We start from the raw sequence: 23,353 nt of genomic DNA, 5'->3' as shown, positions 1-23,353 counted from the left end.
ATTGTGCCCAGCGCTCCAGGGTAGGGGTGAGGCACACAGGGCACATGCACTGCACCTCAGCTGACTCAGCTGCTCTCCTGTGTGCTGGGCTGTAGGACAGCACTGTCCCAGAGCCAGGATATCCTTCAGAATTGCAGCTGTGCCTACTCAGAGCTCTTTACAAAGCACCCAGAGGCACCCAAGCAGCTCAGACAGCAGCCCCATGTATGGCAGAGCTGGGCCTGAGCCAGGCTACCCTGTGGCACTTCATGTGGAGCCACTCTGCTCTCCCTGCACCGCACCCCCAACCCAGAGTCACAGTCAGGAGACCCTGGTGTCCAACCTGCATGGAGCCAGCTCAGGTCTATGGCTTTGTACTACTAGCTCTGCCCCACTGCTGTGTGGACACAAACTGCCATGAAAACTACAGCTGAATGTAAGCAGTGCTATTCGTGAAATAAAAATACCTGGAACCTGGCAAACTCTGCAAAAGGGCTCTATCCACATCAGCTGGATAAAGATATCCTAACCTTCCACAGGTAAAGGAAAAGCACATTTCATGCTCTGAAGAAAACTGGCAGCAATGATGACTGAACTATGGTTGCCCAAATATATAACACAGAAGATGCATGTAGAAGATCTTTCTAATTGAGCACAATTATCATGCTTCAAATTGCCTTCTAAATTGAGTATGCAATTTAATTTCTATAGATTGCACATTGTATACACTGACAGTTCTTTTAGCATCTTCAATCTACAACTTGCATTAAGTTTTAAATCATAAAAACATAGTCTAACTACCAGAATAGGGAATACAGCTTGGGACACCAGGACTATACTTATTTATACCTTATCCAGTTTGCTGATTCTTAGTTTATGCAAGCTATTTGGGTTTGATCTCATAGATATGACTACTAACTTTTAGAAGTACTTAGGCATTCCTAGAAGTACTTAACATGTTAACTAACAAACACATTTGTTAGTTAACATACTAATTTACTGATAATGATGACGTTTTTGAAATCTGACATCGCATCTCAAATTTATATAAATGACACCCTTCTATTGAACACATCAAATTCAGGCAAGTAACTTTTGCTTCTAATAAAAAGAGAAAGAATGAACCTATAGAGTTGTGTAAACATATTTGGACTGAAAATGAAAATTATAACTGATTTTGGATTGAAAAAATGAGGTCTACTCCAAGACCTTAAACTTAATCTATTTATGCAAAACTTTCTAAATTTCTAAAAGACAATACTGTTAATCTGACTAGAGATGAATAGTACATAAAGCTCCTTACCAGTCTGACAAAAACATCCCAGAGAAGTCTACACCTAAAACTCTTAAATCGTGTTTTCTGGCTATAGATTAAATGGTTTGGATTGAAAATGATACAGAGTAATTTTCAGACCACAACCCTTGGCATTTCTTTTTTCCTGGTTTGGTTCCCTGTTTATGTGCAAATATTCATCCCTTCCATAACAAATCTGTTCTAAATTGCTCAGAGTAGAGACAAAGCACACATTTATAATAACCCTTATTTTACAGATGGGAAAACCAAGACACAGAGAAGAATTTATTGGTTCCAGCATTTCCTATTATTAGAACTATGACTGGGTCCTTCATTTACTGAATCCCACTGAGCAGCTGCCCCACTGCCTCCTTAATAATTTGCTCTTAGTAGGGCTTATGTGTGAGTACCAAGCAGTTGAGCTGCCTGTTGGCTGTTCAGGGTCTGATGCCATATTAAAGGGGACAAAGACTAAACAGAGTCAGTGGCACTAACAAACAAATCGCTGTTTGCAGATTTCGGTGGAGGTGAACTATTTCCCTTTAGCTGAATGCAGTGTGGAAGGCAGGAACTGCTGCCAGCATTCTGGGGTGACTAGGAGAATCTTCCCAGCAGAGAGCATAGGGAAGGAGAGAATGAGAAGAAATTTCCCAAGAGAGGAACCAGAATGTCTGAATGCAGCTTCAAATTGAGAGCCCTTCACATTCCTGCCCCTCCTGCAGATAGGCAGAAAGACTCTTGGAACCCAGATGTACAATCTCAGAGTCATTGCAAATGGCATTTACACTCCCTTACATGGGATGCAATCTTAGTATAAACCAAGTTCCTTTGCACAAATCCCTGATTTCTAGATGTCTGGTTGACACTAGTGCATGTTGTTTGATTCTTGGTGCTGTTTTAATTAAATATTTCTAGAGCTCTGACTAGAATAACAGAAAGCTTAAACAATTTATTAGCTGCTCTTGCATTTTGTTCAGCATAATAAAATAGATTCCTGTTTTACTGTCAGCTCTGTTAACGTTTATTCTGTCTTTTCCCCCATAACATTCTCTTCCCATTTTTGCACGTATTTCTCAACTACTTTCATTCTTCTCAATAACAACAATCTGCAAGAAAAACACTAACTCTAGTTGTCTTACTACCAGTGATTTTCCTTTCTTTTTGACTCATGTGAATTCTGAGAGTTTATTTTGTTAGCAGAATTGGACAAACTTCTGTCTACTTATGAAGCAAGAACAGAAACAGTTCAAAAATACAGTACTTCTTCTTAAATGTGAGAAACTAGAGAAGCAGGAAGTCAGCTGTTCACTGATCTAGAATCACAAAATAATATAGGTTGAAAGACATCTCTGAGGGTCATCTAATACAACTCCTTAACCAAAATCAAGGCTATCTTAAAAAGTAAATCAGTCTGCTCCAGGTCTTCACTAGCCAGGTTTTAAGATCTCCAAGGACAGAGATTCTGCAGTCTCTCTGGACATCTGTTCAGTGTTCCGAACTCCCCATACAGTTCCAGTGAAGGAAAGGGTGTTATCATTATGGCACTGTGGTGTAAACAGACAGCAATGGGCCCGTGAGACCATACAGGCCTTTTGGGGAGAAGCACAACACAAAGCTCCACAAAACACCTTCACTGACTGCCACTGATGCCAGTAGGGCAACTACTGCTTCAGTGCAGCACCCATTCCTGCTGCCCACAGCGTGGGAAGTGCAAAAGCCTTTTTCCCCCAGTGACTTCACTTTGTTTCTGTGTATCTGGTATGTAGGCGAGGAGTTCTGCACCTGCACGAAAGCCGTGGAATCCACGACCTTGGCTTGCCTCGCTGGCAACTTTCCCTCTGCCTCTTGGTGGTGGTAATCATTCTTTTCTTTAGTCTCTGGAAAGGCGTGAAGACTTCAGGAAAGGTAGAGCTAATATTGTCCTTCTATCTTGACTACATTTTTTTGTCTACCTTAAGAAGTCTCCTAATTTTAGAAAACAAGAAAATAAGTCACTGATTTTGAGGGATTCTCAAGGACCAAACTATCACATTTTTTGTGTGATATTCCAACTGGAAATTTTATTAATGCATTATTTTCAATTCAATATTAGAGGTTTCATCCAGCAAATGTTTTGAAATACTCAAAATTATCTTAAATGTGCATCCTATTCTTAGCCAAATGTACTAATGTTTCAATGCTGTAAGAGGCTTTGGTTTTATTATATAAAATGCCATGTCAAGAGAAATATTTGATGAAAGTCATTTGAAATCACTCTTTGACATCCCTCAGAAAGTATCTCAAAAGAAATTCTAGCATTGGATACACCTGGGAGCTTTTTGTACATTTTCATGAAAGTATCACCTAACATCATGCAATGACTGCACTTTTTAGTAAACAACATAGAGATGAGGAGCTAATCAGCAGTCTAACACACACTGACAATGTCTTCTGTCCATCAAAACAGTCTCCTACTCGTATCTGTAAACCTATATATGAAAAGATTCATGACACATAACAGCATTTTCCCTCATGTCCTAAAAAGAGCTTCTCCATCAAACTGAACGGACTGAACCAAGAAAATGCCATCTGTACTTACTACATGTTCTTAACTCTTCTGTAACAGCTGATTTGGGATCTCTGTTGTCTGCAGGTTGTTTGGATAACAGCCACTTTGCCTTATGTTGTATTATTTGTCTTATTAATACATGGAATAACCCTGCCAGGTGCATATAATGGAATAAATGCATACCTGCACATAGATTTCAGAAGATTAAAAGAAGCCACAGTAAGTGTACTCTTCTGTTCTCATTCCCTAATTATTAAACCTGTTGCCCTTGTTACTGAAACTGAAACTATTACAGGTAACTTCTGAAATTAAATAGCCATGCTTCTGCTTAAGCACTAGTCCACTGTCTCTAACAGATTAACTTTCCAATACTCTCCAAAACAGAACTACCTCACACTGAACCCAAACAATTCAGACCACAAAACACCTGTGTGAAGGCACTTACAGGTGTGGCAGACCCTAACAACAGTCCATGCTTTGACTGCACCCAGTAAACTGCAATATCCTTTATACAGCAAAACGGAGTCATGCAAAAATTTTGTTCTCAAAAGGCTAAGAATTCCCTCAAGAAGAAAATCTTGCTTTCTGAATTGCTAGCTTAAATATTAACCTAGAAAACAAAAATCCTGGCCTATGCAAACCTTGCTAAACATATGAAGTCAGGACTAACTCACCTAATCAAACCATGGTTCTTCATACAAATAAGATTTTCAATAGTATGGTGTTCTTATCTTACTATTGAAAGTAATGTACATTTCACTGTGTCATTGAAAAACATTAACATTAATTAAGTGTATCCAAACCAACCCAATTTGTGGAGTCACTTGGAACTAAGACTTACTTCATACATTGTAAAGCAAAACCTACAAGTATAGTCACTAATACATGAAATTAGCAGCATTTCAGACTACAAAGAACAAAGACTACAGAGATATTTTACCCCTCTACTATTCTAAAAACAGCATAAATAATTTACAAGACAGTAGTATCTCTATGGATGGGTCACAAGGCCATTCAAACGGTTATAAATCTGAAAAGAGACAACATCATTTTACTAGAAGGAAATGCATCATCTTGAAAAATTGCAGCTTTCAGAAATGTCTGCAGTCTGTCCATAGTTGCACTGTACCTTTCCTATGAATCCTACGTTGATTTTTCCTGAATTATTAAAAGACCTCAAGTGTTAGAATACATATATTTTTTATATTCTTAGCCAAAAAATACTTTCCTGATTTTTTAATAATAAATTTGAAAATGGGCATTTCTTCTACAGCAGAACTAGACCCCATGTCTATTTTGGAACAATCAAATCAAACTTCAAATATGGGATTTTCACCTACCTTTGTCACAAGGAAATAGCCACCCCAGTAATTCACATTTATGCACGCACACAAATACAAATATGCAAAGATGAACAAAACAGGTGCTTATATTTTTCTTATATATTTTATATAAAAACATCACAACTTCAACTAGATGTCTGTGGAGCTGTACCAGCTTGTACCAGCTCAGAATCCAGGCCTCCATATCTGCCTTCTGCTTCTGAAAGGGTATTCTGTGTGCTGCTTTTTCTTGGCTTAATATTTCTGCAGCTGCTATTTAGATGACCCTAAAGTTATTTATTTGTAAGACTAAATTTTTTGACAACAACAACAACAAAAAGTTACACTAGAATAATAAAAGACTGAATATCACTTATGCTGAGAAGTGCCACTAACTGCTTTGTCATGTCAGCCCTTCCCCTCTTGGAGACTGGGATCCCTGCTGCTGCAATAGCCTTGTGTGTTTAATCTTTGTCCTCAGGCTCCAAAGAATGTAATCCCACTCCATTTCTATGTCAGTGCATCCCTGGATGTGACTGATGATTTTTTTATTTCTTCCAAATGAAGAATCTAACAAAGAAACGTCCTAAGTCACAAACAGTAATGACCCACAAAGGGCTTTGCCAATGCTCTTCTAAAAGCCCTTAGATCACTGTCAAGGTGTGCCCCACTTACTGGAGCCACAAACTGCACTGCACTGAATATGCACAAAAGTTAAAATGGCATAAACGCTGAAGAAAGCTGGAAAGACTGATGACTGCCTACTGTAAAATGTTTCTATTTGTTTATTTTTAATACATATAAAACCAATATCCTATCATAAAATATATTAGACTATGCATTGATCAGAAGCCGTGAAAATGAGAAATATGAGCAGGAACTGCAGAACGAGCCCTGCTGTCTTACATCCTCCTTGGTTAGAACAAAGATAATGTTTTGCATTTCATCTTAATTGCAAAGGAATTTCTGGTTTCTGCCCTTCTTTCCCTTCACCTTGATCATCTCAATTTGTTTCCTAATCAGCTACTATGAGCCAAGACTCTTACTCAACAGATACTTCAGCATGAGCTTAAATCCTTTGGGAGGCAGCAGGTGCTCTCTTACTCAAGTCAACAGGACTTAAGCACATGCTTAAGGGTGCTTGAATAGTAAGAAAGGGTGAGTACAACTGCACTGGCAAGATACAAAAGACATAGAAGCACTAAAAACAAGTGCCTTATGGTGGCAGTATGCAGATCTGGTTAAACAAAATTGATGTTAAAAAATTTCAGGAATTTTGTTAATAACAAAAGTTACCTGATTCTTTTTAAGAAACAAGAAAAAATATAAGTGGCTTTGCATCCCTCCTTCTGCATTCTTATCCACATAAATGCTTTTCAGAGAGTACAACCCTATTTGATTTCAACCTTTGTGTGAAAATAGAATATTAAGATGTAACTGGTATATAAAAAGAACGAGTAAGTAATTAATGTTAAAGGATTGTTTTGTTATTCATTGAAAGAAAAAAAAAAACCTGTATGAACTACAGTTTGAGAAAATCATATCCTCCCATCCACTGGTTAGCAATAAAGACTTCGCAGACTGCTCTTCATATTATCTTTCAAGTAATCAACTCTCCACAGTTCATAAAATTAAGTTTTTCTATATACCCAGAGTACCATAAGTGGTTCCCAGTCTCCAGCAGGCAACAGTTGAAAGCATCTATTGTCTATGTTGAGAAAAGTAGTGATCACCAGCCTAAGTGCTTTCATGTATCATGTCAGCATGGGATAAGGCACTCTCTCTTCCTTTCCACGAGGCCAAATATGAAAGTGTAGCACTAAAATCCCCATGCAGATGGAGCTCATAAGTTGCTTAGATCTGTTAGAAAGCCGCTGCTGAATAGATCTAATATATCTGATTTTGTAGAGATGGGTGAATGATGAAATCCAGAGCTTTTCATAGTTCTTTCAGAGTTCTTGGCAGATTTAATCAAACATTGCAGATCTCATTTTGAGAAATGTTGAATATTATTCACACCACTGACCTCTGTTGAAGATGCTCATTTAAGTATTTCTGTGTAAGAAGAGAAAAGGGGAAACCCTCATTAACCAAGGTAGGCTATTTCAGGTTTCTGGCTCAGGGAACCAGGACTGTGGCATTGTTCCTGACTGGATGAATGGATTTTGGTATGGAGGGACACTTTAGAAAATGTTATAGCTTTTAAAATGTTTTCCTTAGTGGACCATCCTTAAAATGATCAAGCTGCATCTAAACTGAAATTTAATGGCTATCACAGAAATAACTCTTTCTCCAACTAAGCGAGAAAGCTGAGAGATCATCTGCATGGTTCTGTTCACAGCACATCAGTCATGCTTCAGCTCCTGAATCAGGAAAGTATTGTGTAAAGTGTACTAACAGTCACACAAAGAAAGCTCTGGTATGGGAAAGAAAATGTCCTTTAACTCTTGACCCATTAACTATTTTTGGTTTTCTGGTTGTACATTCCAAGCTAACTTGGAACAAGAACTATTGGAAGTATATTTCTGTCACCCCAGAGAAAAACCCTGCAATCGTTTCAGTACTGGGTAAAATCTCAGAAGTACATGTCCCACTGCACAGCCCACCAGGGCAGCAGTGTGTGTGTGCACTGAGGACTTGCCCACTGCTCCAGCCCCACCACCTCAGGTTCGGCCATTCCAGACCAGGGAATGCTCCATGTGACACACTCCCATCAGCATGAATGCCAATTGTTTTCCAAAAGCCAGTTGTCTTGCTTTTCTCCTGATGTATCCTTGTGGACTGAACTGACACTGGCAATGTTGGTGTCATTATGCAGGTATGGATTGATGCAGCTACTCAGATATTTTACTCCTTAGGAGCTGGGTTTGGCGTTTTAATTGCATTTGCCAGTTACAATAAGTTTGACAACAACTGCTACAGGTAAGAGCTTATTCTTCCATTACTGCTGCAAAATTATACTATTTTATTCTGACTGCAGCTGAAATAAGTATTAAGCTATCTTTTTATCTTCAGTCATATATTAATGATGGTGAGTCTTGTGTAGACATAGTAACCAACCCAAATCTTGAAACACTGTCTTCCCGACTGAAATTTTAGTAACAGGAACCTGCCAAGATATCTGCTCCACTGCAAAGCAGAATGGGATTAGGTCTGGACTTTAGACAGCTGTGTAAACTGTGCTGGTGTTTGCCTTTCAAAAGTACCATTAAGCGCAACAGTGAACACAGGATGAAATCTTATTGGTCCAGGAACTAAACACAGAAAGATTCCAGCTTCCAGAAGGGTTTCTGTGCTTTGGGATTATATTTCTGATATTTTACATTGCACTCCAGTTTGGGAATGCACTTTAAATCAAGCCAGTCTGTAAGTGTTTTGCTGAATCACCACCATGGAAATTCAGTCAGAATCGCTGTGCACCTTCAGAGAAATTCCAACATTTAGATGTTCTCTTAACATTCCAATTTGGAATGAAAACAAGCATCACTTTTCCCATGAAATATAAATTCAGAAAGTACATGTATTATAAATCCATTGTGAACTGAAGGATCGGGGGAAAAAAATATTAAAGACAATCCCCATCTAGGTCTCAAAGATTTTTCTTACTGGGCTGTTCTTCTCTCCATGCTTAGGGATGCTTTGCTGACTAGCACCATTAACTGTGTCACAAGCTTCTTCTCAGGATTTGCAATTTTCTCCATATTGGGCTACATGGCTCATGAGCACAAAGTTAAAATTGAGGATGTAGCTACTGAAGGTAGGCAGTTAATTTTATATTAATTTTACCCCTTTTTGCCCACCATTTGTTTGCAAATGTGTTTATATTTGTTTCCAACAAGTGTGTGAAAATCTCATGGAAGTAAACTGAATTAACTTACTTGAAACTAGAGCCCTGTGTTTAAATCCCTTGTTGAAATGTGAACTCTAAATGATTTTGATTCACCTCACCTCTACTGAATTGAAGTTCCCCAGCTTCTTGCCACCACAGGTTTTGCCCATTCAACAAACAGGTATTTACCACTGGATAGTAACTTAGAAAAGTGTTGCTTTTCAGTGCCACAGGGACTGGTTTTGATGGTTCTGCTAAGCTCAGCTCTATAGCCCTTTCACTGGGAAAAGGTCACCCATGGTCTCAGCTCCTGCACCTCTCATCACATCCAGGAGTTCACTTGCGGAACAGTGAACACAGTGAACAGTGCCACATCCACATAATTCCTTCCCCACTACAAAGCTGAAAAATAACTAGTAAGGTTTTAAATCCCATAAAAGATTATTTGAAGTGGAAAAGAATAGGACAGGGGTTTTTTAATACCAAACCATCATGAGTAAATAATTAAAAGCATTTTAGATATATTTTGGTATAATGCAAATTTTGTTTTAACAGGTACTCAGAGTGTGACAAGGACTGAAACAAAACTTAGCCATGATTTATCTTATTAAAATGAACACTTTTTTGAAGATGAGAAACATCATTTAGTGACACCTTTTTTTCCCCATTCCTATTCCAGGAGCTGGTTTAGTTTTCATCCTGTACCCAGAGGCAATTTCAACTCTTTCGGGATCTACATTTTGGGCTGTGGTGTTCTTTATCATGTTACTTACTCTTGGCATTGACAGTTCTGTGAGTATTTTTTCTTTCTAGCCTTTACATTGTTCTTTTCCTGTTATATTCTGTAACTGCAGAGGCATCAGAGGGTTACATTTCAAATAAACATTCTGTGCATTCCCAAAATCTGTTTTCACAGTCACAGACAACACAGCAATACTATTACTCCATGTATTATAAAGACTCTCAATCATTAAGAGGTTTAGGAAAAGATTAAACCTTTTACAATCCAGTAAATATTTACTCCCTGCTACTTTTTTATGACCTTACAGAGGGGCTGTTCATCAACAGTTATTATATTTAAAGATATGACCCAACTGAACTATTACTACTATAAACCTGCAAAAAGGTTTGGGAGCCCTGATTGCAAAACACAAGACATTGAGTAGAGTGGTTTCTAGAAAGGATTATAGTATACGTACTGAAATCCATTAATCTGCTCAAGACAGACAATGCCTGAAGGTACTCCCATTGTTTTTCTACAAGCCATGATACAGAATTTCCTGTAAATTTAATCACAATTTTAAAATCACGCCAGAATATTTCCATAGTGGTTTCATTTTCCTATAATCTTACTGTTAAATTTCTAGTCTAACAAGTGTATTTTCTCTTTCCATAATGTGATAAATTTTACCCCACCATGATATTCAGGATCACAGAAACTTCATCCCAGAAAACATTCCAAGTCCCCAAACAACTTTTGTACTGCTTTGTTCTTGCCAAAGAGATATCAAGACATCCTGTTATATTTAGCTTAAAGGTTGATTAATTTCTGGAAAACCAAATATGGTCTTCAAGGAATAGTGAACCATGGACAAACTTTCATCCTCTATAGTAGGGTAGGGGTTTCTTACTATTCCAAAGCATAGAAGTCTCTTTTGAAGTTCAGAATGTACAAAGTTGACCTAGGAATTTCTTCCTGGAAATGGTAAAACACAGTGTTTTCATTGCTTACAACTTCAGGAAAATTCATTCCTTTTCAAGGACAAAAAAGGGAAAGAATGAACTGACCTGGATAAGAGCAAAACTAAAAAAAAAATGAGGTTGCAGCAGGAAGCTTAGATAATCATTGGCAAATAGCTGAATGAGATCTTGTGGAGTGAGAGCTGAGCTGTAAAGGTCAGATTAAGGTCTAAATATTTCCAAAGTGTTTGGATTTTTGGATTCCAGCTGAGGTTCAATGAAGTTTGTCTATATAGACTAAGATCTGGATCCTTAGACAAAAGTTTGAGTGAGGATTATATCTGGGACTGTAGCTTGGCCATTTTTCAACTGTGAGCAAATATGAAGGATTGAAATGAAGGCTTCAATGAAGGGTTTAGCACAATGAAAGGACATGAATGACCAGTAGGAAAAAGGCAGAATGAAGTAGAAGAAAATTCATGCTCAGAAGTGTCTAGATCCACAAGACTTAAATTTGCAACTGCAGTAAATGTAGGGCAATGTAAAGAAACATTTGAGTGTCAAAGACATGGGGCTTTAGATTGCAGAACACACTTTTCCTACAAGTGGAGAAAACTCTTTCTTCTGGAGCTAATTAAAATACAGTGAACTAGTGAACAGTGACCAAGTTTAGTTCTTTCCTTCTAAATGGGGAAAGATTTACTGGTTCAAGATCTATCAATTTCCCAAAGAAAACTCGGGTCCTGCAGTACTTTTTATGGTGAGAATTCTCTGTTACTGATTTCAACCAGGAATATTTTAATCAAATGCTTATAGGAAAGGGATGGGCTATGTCAGCACCTGCTTGCCAACTGTTGTACTGCACCAAGCTCTCCAGGTCTTGCTGTGGTCTTTTAGCATCACAAAAAGCATAGAATTAAGCCTCTTCAAAATATTAAATAAATTTGTTTACTATGACAAAAAATTGAAATTAATTTTCATAGCTTTTTGTTGGAGTGGGGGCAGAATGTTTTCATTAATGGAAAGAAACTAGAATTCATAAACACCTACATAATCCAGCAATTTAAATGAAAACTTGGAAAGTACCTTTCCTGTATTGCAAAACAGTGGCTAATATTCAGCATTAACTTCTAGAAAGCAAAGTAAAATTCTTTCATGTTGTCACCAAAAAAAAAATTACATCAAGCTTCCTTTGTAGTAATTCTTCCAGACCTGTAAAAACTTCTGTCAAGCTGGATTTTGCTAATCAATGGATAAAGTGAATCTTTGTTCAGTATACTTCTTTTACATGCTTGTTGTGCCTGTCTTTATTTAAGAAATATCTTAAGGAGCTTAGTTACTTATGCTAACGGCTTTTCCCCCAGAGTTTATTAAAATGTGTATTCTTTTCTCCAAAGTACTCTCTACTTATTGTTCTGTTGAGTCAGCAAAGAGGACCGACAGAGGATACAGCTATGGAGGCAACAACCACTGCTCTTGATGCCCAGTTCCCCGACTCAGTCCTTTACCAGAAGAAAATAAAGCCTCATAACAGCAGTGACTTACAGCTGAAATGTTAGAAATCACAGAGTAGTTGGGAATTAATTACACAAACTGCTTTGCATTCTTCAGTCTGTATTTCCAACAGTCAGCATTTAACCAGACCTCTTGCCTTCCCTTCCTCAGATGGGTGGGATGGAGGCTGTCATCACTGGCTTGGCAGATGATTTCCACCTTCTGAAGCAGCACAGAAAGCTCTTCACCTTTGGTGTTTCTTTTGGCACTTTCCTACTTGCCCTTTTTTGCATTACCAATGTAAGTACAACAATTCCATCAAAATGTTACCCTAAAAATGCCATTAACCCTGTCAGATGAAATATGGATAGGTTTAGACTACTATTTTTATTATAAATTTTAGTTCTTAAACAACTTCTGTTCAGAACATCACTTTCAATCTTACATATATGAAGTTTCTCTGGTTTTTGGCACAAGATCATTTGCTATCAATCAAGCCTACAAGTCTTTGTTCCAAAGAACTGTCTGTGCTACTGCTGGGTTTGTTGGGTTCTGTGTGCTTTCTTCTGTGTTTGTTTGGGGGGTTTTTTTGTTTGATTTTGGATTTTTGAGTCACATTAGATGGAACTGTGTAGAGTGCTTATTCCTCTGTGAAGAGCTAACTATTTCAAGTGACCAGACCATCTGGCTGTTCTCTTCCTGAGGAAAATAAGAGACACTCACTTCTTGTGAAAGGAGTGTAGTGATGATAATGATCTCCTCTCCTCACCTTGTTTCTTAATATTCCTTCATGTACCTTAAATCTTGACATCTTTTAACACCATATAAAGCACACAGAAAACTTACCCTGAGCATCTAGTAACCTGTATTTATCACTGCCATCAGACTGAATGTTTTGCCTCATATGGTTTTTGACAACATACTAAGCAATGAGAATCACATTGTTCTAGGCTGGAGAGAACTTTCTCTTTTTTGACCATAAAAAAAGCAAAGGGACCTGTTAGCAAAGATGCCAAAACTGTCAAAAACATCTGAAACTTGAGGAATCCACCACAAAAGCAGATGTGCTGAACCTCTCTCCATTCCTAGAAATGGTTTCCACATCTATTATTAAGATTACTGAAATGGCATAAGTTTATAAATAACTAAGTTCTTTCTACATTCAAATACCTCAATATTTTCACTCCAGTTTCCTCAAACTGAGAAACATTTGAGACTCTAAAAATAGATATATCATTTAAAATACCTCTCCTTTTAATACCATAGTATTTCTATTGATACCTAAAAACTAAACATCCTCTTGTTTATTCAAAGTTTTGACTGGAATGAAAGTTCCTGAAGTACAATATCAGAATAAATTCAGTGTTAAGAACCTGAACAGGTGCCAGTGGGTGCAATTCCACTGCCTCCAAGTGAGTTATAGCTATTCAAGATAACGACCTAACTCTAGCTTTCAAATAATGGCACCTGTTTAGACTTCAAGTTTACCTCTCCAGCTGGAATTCACAAAACTGTCCAGAATTGTCCAAATGTATTGGTTCACATAACTGAGGAACAACATTTCTAATGCATAAAAAATAAAAAGAAAAAATCCTTGTGAGAACATCACATGAAATTAATTTGATTTTTTCCCCCTGAATTTTTAAGGCTGTATTTTCAAAAGCAGCTGTTTCTGAAACAAATATGTTTCTTACAAAATCATATTAGTAACTCACTTTGTTAAGTTTGATTGCAAAGGCATTCATTTGCAGCAGGTGTAGAGCAAAAACAAGAGGTCAAACTCAAATGTCATTCCATATGCAATATTTTCTAACAACCAAAGTTCATTCTATTTCCGGACAAGTCCCCACAGAATTAAAAACCTAGACATGGCCTAAGTACTGGTCTCCCTATTTTTGTAAATATGCACAGCTGTTTCAGAAAAACATCTTTAAAAAAAAAAAAAAGCAACTGATTACAGAGACTAAATCACCTACAGATCTAAACAGTACAAGTGCTATTTATACCACGGGTGTTAAAAAACACAGAAAATAATTTCTTTGTTCCTCTCCTTCTGAACAGGCATAATCAGATTAAGTTTGGTTGTAAAAAGACATTTTAACAAAAATCTACTGCAACCACAAGCATTTCAGTTGTTTACATGTGACAGAGTTTCCTGAAACATTTTACCGGGTTCATTTTGATACAAATCTGAATCTGATGATTTTCCATTCCTCTTTAGCCCAAACTCAGTGAAATGAGCAGTAATTTACACAAATACCACCACATTGTAAAACACAACAAAAAGTAGTCACATTGCAGCTAAAAGAAATACCAGTGAAACAAGACTTTAGTAAATGCATTTCCAGTTCTCAGTCATGAACCACTGAAGCATAAAATGTGCTGTTGTGCAGGAAGACAAGGTTTGCTGTCTCCAGTGAGCAAAGGTTTGCAAATACCACAGCCCAGAGACTAAACAGGGCACAGCAGCTTGTTGCTGTGCTGGTGACAGAATTAACATCATCTTCTGCCTTTGGAGGAGCAGTGGGCAAGAGAGATGCAAGCAGTCAGGGACAAGGAGACATCAGACCGACACTGCAGATTCACTGGCCTGCAGAACAAGTGGCCTTAGGAACAAACTGACTGATAGTGGCCTATGGAAACTCTTGGAGTGCCCCATGCCTGCCTTTAATTTAGGAAGTTTGTCATTAACTGCTGTAGACATGTCCTGCCCTACAAGCTGCTGATCATTTTCCCAAACTTCCACTGAACAGGAGTGCCAAGAGAACTCACTAATCTAAGCTGAGGTTTCTGTTTCCCAGTGAAGTGAGGACGTGTGTGAAAAGAAGCCTCTTTAGAAGAGTTGCAAGTCTGATTCCACTATTTTGTATGCAGCTATGAACCTGTGTCTGCAGCATCAGATCTAAATTTAAATACTTGGGTTAAGATAATGCTTCAAGTAAAGCAGATTTCTGTTAGGTAGATACTAAACTATGGAGATGATTTTATTTGTAACTTTGCCTTGTGGCATCTTTTAACTCCCTGTTGCAGGGTGGAATTTATGTGCTCACACTTCTGGACACATTTGCAGCTGGGACTTCAATATTGTTTGCTGTTCTAATGGAGGCAATTGGAGTTTCCTGGTTTTATGGTAAGCACTTCCTTTTGCACGTGCAAAAGCTGTTCTGAAATTCCAGGTGCTCATGACAGGCTTACACATTGTTTTAAGGGAAAACAGCATAGCCTTCTATACACAAAACCATAACAAGTCAGGTTTCATAGAGTGATTTTCACCTGATTTATGAGCAGTGACAGGAGTTCAGACATTCAGTGGGCCAAGCTTTGATACCCTGCACAAAGCAAAGCAAACAGCCTTGTGAAAGGTACTGTGATGGGATGGAAAATACTTTTGCCAGTATTTTACAACTCTTAGTATTGCTGATGACTTGCAGTAGCAGACTTAGACTTGGTACTTTCAAAGCACGAAGATTAGCCTAAATACAGAATCACCTGTTCCCACTTTTCATTATTCTGCCAGGGCCAGTCTCAAGCACTCCCCACACAATACAAATAAAGGTAGTGTTTAGAGAGTTATAATAATTCCTACATTAATCCCTTTTGTTTGAATCAATATTCTACTTCATTGTAAAACGCTAGTGGTTTATTTACCTTATTTCATAGAATGGTATGAAATATCCAACATACTAGACACTAGAAATTCTATTTTTAGTATTTGATACTAATTTATTCCACAAAAAGAGAGTAGTGATTTATTTTATCCCAAATATGGCAAGCTTTAGGAGTATTTAGTTGATCTCTGGCACTAGACTGGAATCACTGTGTGCCAGAGTGCAGTGATATGCTATAGCCACCTAAAAAAATATGACCTCTTCTTTCCCTTCCTAATCTCTCGTGCTATGCTTCCTGACTGATCACAACTCTTTTCACTATTACCAGGTTTCAATGTCATAGCAGCCTGCAAATCTTCTCTTTAAGGCTGTATTGAATTAGTTGCCCTGATTCCCAATAAAACTGTTCTTCCACTGAAAGACATCTTCATTTTTATTCAGACATAGTGTTTATAGCTAATGTATGATTCAGAGGGTCTTAGACATTGATTCTTATTGCTATTTACTTCAGTCACTTATTTGTCCATCCATTCTGCCTTGCCATGTTCTTCTAATCAAACAAACTCTTTATCTTGCAGTTAAAAAAATGTTGAAGACTGAATGAAGTTGAAATAATGGCATTCATGCATAAAGCTGTTCAATTTACTAAAGGAATAGTTTCTAGCTTTAATGCACTAATTCTGTCACCCAACATCAGCATGGAGCAAGCAGCACATATGCTGTTGTCTCTCAAAATAATGGAGGCACTTTATTTCACAAACAACTGTCTTTAATCCCTGTAAAAGAGCCGAATGTGGACGAGTGATCACAGCTTAGCTTGGAAGCAGAGGCTTCTTCAGTTTCTAAGGGCAAGTTATCTTCTGCTACTATTAAAACAGGATTTACTGCATTCTACAGTAGCTAGGCTTTGTATGTGGCTCACAAACAAGGCTAAAGTTAGTCAAATTTTATTTTACACCCTCTGTCATTTATAATTTTTTCCTTTCTTCCTCCAGCCTCCCCATAATCGGGAAAATATCTATTCATTTTTCTTAAGCAGCTGACAGATGTTTCTACTGACACAGCATGACCTGTTTCTTTATAAAGAACTTATTACAGCCCCAGGTGCTATTTAAACTTATTAAATCTGGCATGATATTGTCTGCCTCTTTTTTCTGATAGACCCCAGTTGCCTTAATGACCCAGCTGAATATTAAGCCAGCCTAAAGGCAAGCATTGACATTTTGGCACAGACTAAAAACATGGAAATTTAGTTCAAATTATACCTCTGACCATTTACTGTGAAGTTTCTTTTTGCAAAGGCCAACTGTATAGATAAGAGAAGGGACAGATAGTTGCTTTACTATGCAGATGTACCTTAGTTATGACTGCTAACATGTTACCAATTTTCCTCATGTGCAACCCTTATATCTTTCTTATGAATATTCTAAAAAACATCAGACACCTCTCCCAGTGGCACAAAACTGATCTTTGGTTTCACGTGCAGGAAAATCTCTATTCAGTCAGATTTTACTGTGAACATCTCCCTAAACAACTAGAACAAGCTCTGTATGAGCTTGAAATTATATTCATCCCTATCTGCAATCTCATAGCTTTCATTTACCTAAAAAACTTAAAAAAAAAGAATCCCTTAGACCAAAATTTCAGGCCAAAAAGCAGATTTTTTTTTTTTTTTTAAAAAGAAACCCAAAACAGCCAAAACCCAAAAAAAAAAAAAAACCCCAAACAACAAGCAAACCAACCACCCCCAGCTAAGCTCAACTGTTTGATTTTGCAGAAGGGGAAGAACTTAATCAAGCACTGACTGATATTACTCATCTTTGCTGACAGAGGTGTTTGAGTGGATGTGTGCCTGCCCTGAGAGAGGATGAATGCATGCATTCCCACAGAATGGAAATACAAGTGGGGCAAACCAGCTCAGAGAGCTTACTGCACTGTCATGCTGGGGAAACGTTTGCTACTTTGCTGCTTGCTTTCACAGTAGCACAATGGCTTACAAAGTTCCAGCAGGCAGCACATGCAGGACTTACTGATGGCTTGTAGACTTCTGTTCTGTCTGAACTCTCATCTCTGCATCAGTGAAAGGAAGGTTGACCCAATGTGAGGAGGGTAAATTGCATTTATAGCCAAATCTACTTTTCTTTTTCTTCCTAATCTGTTCCTTTTTGCATATTGATTTCCTTCCCTTGACAACACATTATGTACAAATTTTCTGTGCCATTTAATAGACCACTACATGACAAAATGGTAACATTCTCAGGCAGATACAGCGTTCATTAGTACAGAAATTAGAGTGAAAGTCTTTTGGGGTATTTAACCAGCTACTGATAATAAATTTTAAGTATCCCTGAAACCAAGCCCTACAGTCATCTATAGTTATAGCTGTGTTCTGTTTAAAGGTTGATTCTTAGAACTTTATTTGAAGACATGTAGTACTGAAAAAGCACATTGTGGAAAAGCGCAGTCTGAGAGCATGGCCTACTGGTCCCCCATTTTCAGCAGAAATTGTACACCAAGCACTGTCTGAGCTCCAAGTGCATCTGTCTGGAAACATATGAATAAAATTCTGATATACGTGGTCCTTGTCTCTGACCTTCTACACAACGATAAATTTCAGCCAGTGTTTATAGCAGTAAAAATTCAGTCACTTTAAAGTTCACAGAAAGCACTGCAAATAGAATCAGATTAAGTTTAAAGAGCATTTGCAGATCCTTTTTGGTTATTTCTCTTCACCTGGACATAATATTGGGGGCTGGAAATTTTTTGGAGACATTTACTCTCAAATGTTTAGATCCTGACAATATTTTGCATCCTCATTGCATATAATGGACTAACACAAGATGTCCCAATTATTTACATTAAATAAATTGTACTAAACTGATACCCATGAAATTATCTTTATGGAAAACCTGCACATTCTCTCTAACAAACAAATATTCATGGTAAAATCTGCATTTCTACTGTTTACCTAATGAGTTCATGGTTAAAAGTAAACTTCCTGAACACATCAAGTATAATAAATTATAAAGAGTCTGACATGACAGAATGCACAGAGCCAGTATCTCTAAGGTGTAAAGTCAGAGATTGTTTTCTTTTTAAAGAAATAAAGAAAAATCCCCATTTTATATCAGTGTTAATCATCCCATTCTAAAGTGACGTCATTTTTGTACATATTTACAATAAGCAGAAGAATTGCCCCAGTTTCCTGGAATAGTGATAAATATGAAATTATATTTGTAACAGATATAAAGAACATTCTGTGGCATTCAGTGAAAATTAAATATGCCTTTAAGTGGAACAAAAATCTCCTTTGATAAATTAAGAATCATATGAATCTACTTCATTATCAGCAACCAGTTTGTCTAAGGGTCTACACTTTCCTGCAGTGCACTCGTAATAACATGGAGGAATTAGGTTACAATAACTATTTTAAAAATGGAGTCCCATTTACAACTTAAATTCTAGATATTTGTGAAACACCTCTTTTGAGTGGTAATGCTGTTGTCTGCAACAAGCCTTAAGTTCTCACAGGAATTTAAGTCTTGGATAAAGTGATGTCAAAGACACATCTAGACACTGAGAGTAGGTTAATGTTGTTATTTCCTATGTCTTCTGATTTGGAAGTCATTCATATCTGCTTTCTGAAAAAAGTGTTTTGGGTATGCCAGCATCTCATCAATTTAGACAGAAGTCAGTCTCATGCTTGCATCCATTCACATCTATTCTAGGTGTGGACAGATTCAGTGAAGACATCCAACAAATGATGGGCTTCAAACCAGGCCTCTACTGGAGATTGTGCTGGAAATTTGTTAGTCCTGCTTTTTTATTGGTAAGTGTTGATAATTATTCCATCATGTTAAGAATATTAGCATGTTGCTTCCCAGAATATGCAATAGATACCAAGAGCAAGATACCTATTGCTGTGCCAGATATTGTTGGGATGAACAGAAGACACTCCAATTTAATTCTTTTTTCACTTTGAAATTATATGCAGATTATATTTTGTATAATACATTTAAATTGTGAAGGAGAAGCTAATGGTGGCTGTAGTCTTCTTCTGTTCCTTCATTTGAGCATGATTTTAAGAAGGCAGCTTTTCCTAGGGAACACTTAGGCAGTGTCCTCCCTGTCCCTGCAGCACCTGTGCATATTAAACACAAACCATTCCCTTGGGAAATAAGCTAGCCAGGGATTAGAGATTGTGTTAGCAAGAATGTATTTTTCGTTGGAGGATACCGAGATCCCCAAATTATGGAATGACACCTTAGGAAAACTAATATACAACTACAATAATTAAGTCTGTGAAACACTGAAGATTTGTATAAAATATATCTTGTAAAACTGCCTGTTGGAAAAAGGAAGTGTGCATTGCATTAGGGAAAAAAAATCCCACAGAGTGAATTTGGTTGCTTTGTGTAAAGGTTAGATTCAGTGTTAACCTACAGTTTTATATTGGAATCTCTTCCTATGCATATTTGTAAATCAAAACGTTGGGATAATAATACGGAAATTTGACCTTGCTATGATTTTAGGAGACAATTACTTGCATTAAAGCCGTTGCATTCCTTAAAGCTGTACTGTATTGAAAATATACACTGGCTAGGCTTTTAGGACTGGTCCACTTTTTCTTTTAAATATAAAAGTTTATGACCCCAATTCATCCATAAACACCTACCAAGCCTGTATTAACTATCCTTTCAAACATAGTTCTGTAAAGGAACTTGTATGGAACTCTATTCTGCAGCACTTCAAGAAGGCTCAAGCAGAATGGAAAAATGCTGCAGCAAACGTTCTTAGGTTTTGCACACAAGGAGATGGTTGAAAATTTAAATTTTATAATGAGAGTTGTAACAAATCTAGCTAAAGGTGCAGAGCCCATCAGTCTAACCTTCAGGTAGTTTAAGATGTCTTGGTGAAAGAGCCCTCCATACCTTCCTAGAAAAGCCTAAAAACATAAGGGTCAGAATAATCTGTAGATAATGTATCTCTCAACCATCACAATGCACACTTCTTTTTTTCCATCTGGAAGTTCTTGAAGGCTTCTTTCTTCCATATTGTCTTCAGCTATGTACATAATCCCAAGAAAAATCTCAAAATAGAATTAGTATTTTTCTAACCAGATTCCACACTGCCATCTTCCTTAACCCACACTATCCTGGTATAGTCTTTGAAAACCTAGGCTCAAAATATTTTAATTTGAAATTGAAATATGGAGCAGAACATATAGCCCCAAGAACCAAGTCAAGGAACTCTGCATGTTACATAACCCACATGGATTTAACAGGACAGAAGCAGGGCGGTACCCCACTCTTTCCTTCTTGCACCTAGCACTGGACAGGGCAGAAGAGGAAGAAAAAAGAGCTTTGTTTTCCAGGCCATAAGGCTGCTCTATCTTTCCTCAGTAAATGTATCATGCTGGAGTTTGCATTATGTCTCTCATTGAAAAATGGGTACAAAGCTTTTAAAGTCTAATGTTCCTGGAAAACAAAGAAGGTAAAAACAATAGATCCTGCAGAGTTTTTTCTTGACTACAGAATACCATTTTTACATCTGAAACACTAGTTTAAATGAGGCAGTAGCAGACAATCACCTTTGATTTTGATCTTCCCATCAACATTTCAAATAATCTGTGTCCAGAGTAGCTAAAAGGAACTGTTAATACTAGTAAACACATCAAGAACTTAAACAGCTTAAGCAGTAAGAGGCGCAAAGTAAACAGGCTGAAGATAAATAGCAAAGCTGGTTTGAGATATACCTTAGGGTGGTTGCCTAATAGAACACCTGGAATCAGTTTCCCAGTAAGGTTCTTCATCTTAAAACTGTGCTTCATTTTATACTTTCTTCTCTAGTTTGTCGTGATAGTCAGCATAATAAATTTCAAGCCTCTAACCTACGACGACTACACCTTCCCTCTCTGGGCAAACCGCATTGGCTGGGGAATAGCATTATCCTCGATGATCCTTGTGCCTGCCTATATCATCTATAAATTTATGAATGTGCGTGGGACCTTTAAAGAAGTAAGTGGAACACTAATCAAATGTCATGAACTGTTGCTGTGAAATGAAATGGCTGGGTCTAAGTTGGCAGTTTGTTTCTCTCCCAAAACTTATTACTTATGAGTGACCTTTTGAATCCATATGTCAGGTGGATCAGCGGTTTGAGGTAGGATTACTGCGTTCTGTTTGAGTTTCTAGATAGAAATTAGCTTTCCAGACAGCACCATAATAATTGTGAAAAATTATTTTTGATGCATGCAATTGATCCAATTGATGAGATTAGATTTTTGTTATTAACAAAGAATGTACAAATTATGGTATCTTCATATTCAGCTATAAGGTATGGTCTTCAAACTGTTCTGTACTCTTATTTATTTTTCAGTTCAAAATGGCACAGGATTAAGGTTCACTAACCATATTGTTTTTACCGTCATATTAACTTTACCTTCACTGTCTATATAGCCTCACTATTATCTATAATCTTAAAACCACTAATGGTGCTCAGAAGCCTCCTCACCACTATACAGCACTGATTCTTTTCCCATCACGTGTCATAATTTTATAACCTAATCTAGACCCACTGACTGACACCTAGTTCTACTGCTCTACTTTCCTACAGATACAGTTACACAATGGTGTAGCAAGGTATTGACCCTCTTAGGCAAATCACTGAACCAACGCCACACACAGAGTTAAGCAGAAAATAGGATCTCAACCATTACATAGGTGACGTTCCCCTCACAGTGACCCAGCAGACCCAAAGGAACAAAGGTCTTGTTCCTGAAACGTTACAGTCATCTCATGTAATGTTCACCTCAGAAAGGCACCCCAAAACTGGAATTCTTCAGCTCCCTATTTTCATCATCTCCAATACCTCAGTGTTGTGCACAATTTCTAGATCTCATTTCCAGCAGTTCTATAAGCTCTTTGTTTTGTTCTGTCCTGGGGATGTTACAAACCCATTTTCTACATGCATTTAAGTCTCAAAGATTAATTTGAACTGGCCCATCAGGATTTTGCCCTCTTGCTCAAGTTTACTGATATGGGGATGCAGAAGCCTTTGGCCAAAACCACATTCTCTTATTCATTTTGTATTGTTAGCAGGTTCTGGTTTGTCTGTTACTGATCCTGCAAAGAGCAATTCTCCAGTTTCCTCAGGAGCATTATGGCAAAAGGCTGATATATTACATCCAAGTAACTAGCACAAGATATGATGCCCTAAATTGTGGCTCTTAAAAGGATGGGGAAAGGTATGCTCGTAATCTAATGGGAACTCCTTAAATTGGTTGAAACTTCCTAATAAACCAAAATTTACATGTGATCTCAAAGGGCACAGCACGGGGTAAACAAGGGAGATGAGCTGGGAAATACCAATACCTCCTTCCTCTCCCACTCGGGGACTGGCCAACCCTCTTACAGCACTAACAGAAAAGCATGAATTTAGGGGATCTAAGGCCTGTGATACCAACTTGTTCCTGATGTTCTTTTCTATATGCACTTGCTAAATATTTGGACTTAGTATTTGCATAAACTTTCTACTGTTACTTCTTATATTAAAGGCTAACACCCAAGGGCTTATAATAGGCTTATTCTCTCAGTGACT

At 37.6% G+C, this 23,353-nt stretch overlaps 1 protein-coding gene across 1 annotated transcript in view; it reads left to right on the top strand.

The window, feature by feature from the left end:
* Positions 1 to 23,353, top strand: part of SLC6A2 (solute carrier family 6 member 2) — a 62,550-nt gene that overhangs the window by 30,905 nt on the left and 8,292 nt on the right. The window contains 9 exon segments of the mRNA XM_032121994.1: positions 3,040 to 3,178; positions 3,906 to 4,040; positions 7,962 to 8,065; positions 8,776 to 8,900; positions 9,652 to 9,764; positions 12,318 to 12,446; positions 15,177 to 15,276; positions 19,483 to 19,583; positions 21,604 to 21,771. Of these exon segments, the coding sequence (XP_031977885.1) occupies positions 3,040 to 3,178; positions 3,906 to 4,040; positions 7,962 to 8,065; positions 8,776 to 8,900; positions 9,652 to 9,764; positions 12,318 to 12,446; positions 15,177 to 15,276; positions 19,483 to 19,583; positions 21,604 to 21,771 (1,114 nt within the window).

This window comes from Corvus moneduloides, chromosome 12 (assembly GCF_009650955.1).
Source record: "Corvus moneduloides isolate bCorMon1 chromosome 12, bCorMon1.pri, whole genome shotgun sequence".
NCBI classification, from domain to species: Eukaryota; Metazoa; Chordata; class Aves; order Passeriformes; family Corvidae; genus Corvus; species Corvus moneduloides.
This window is presented reverse-complemented; position numbering and strand designations above follow the sequence as displayed.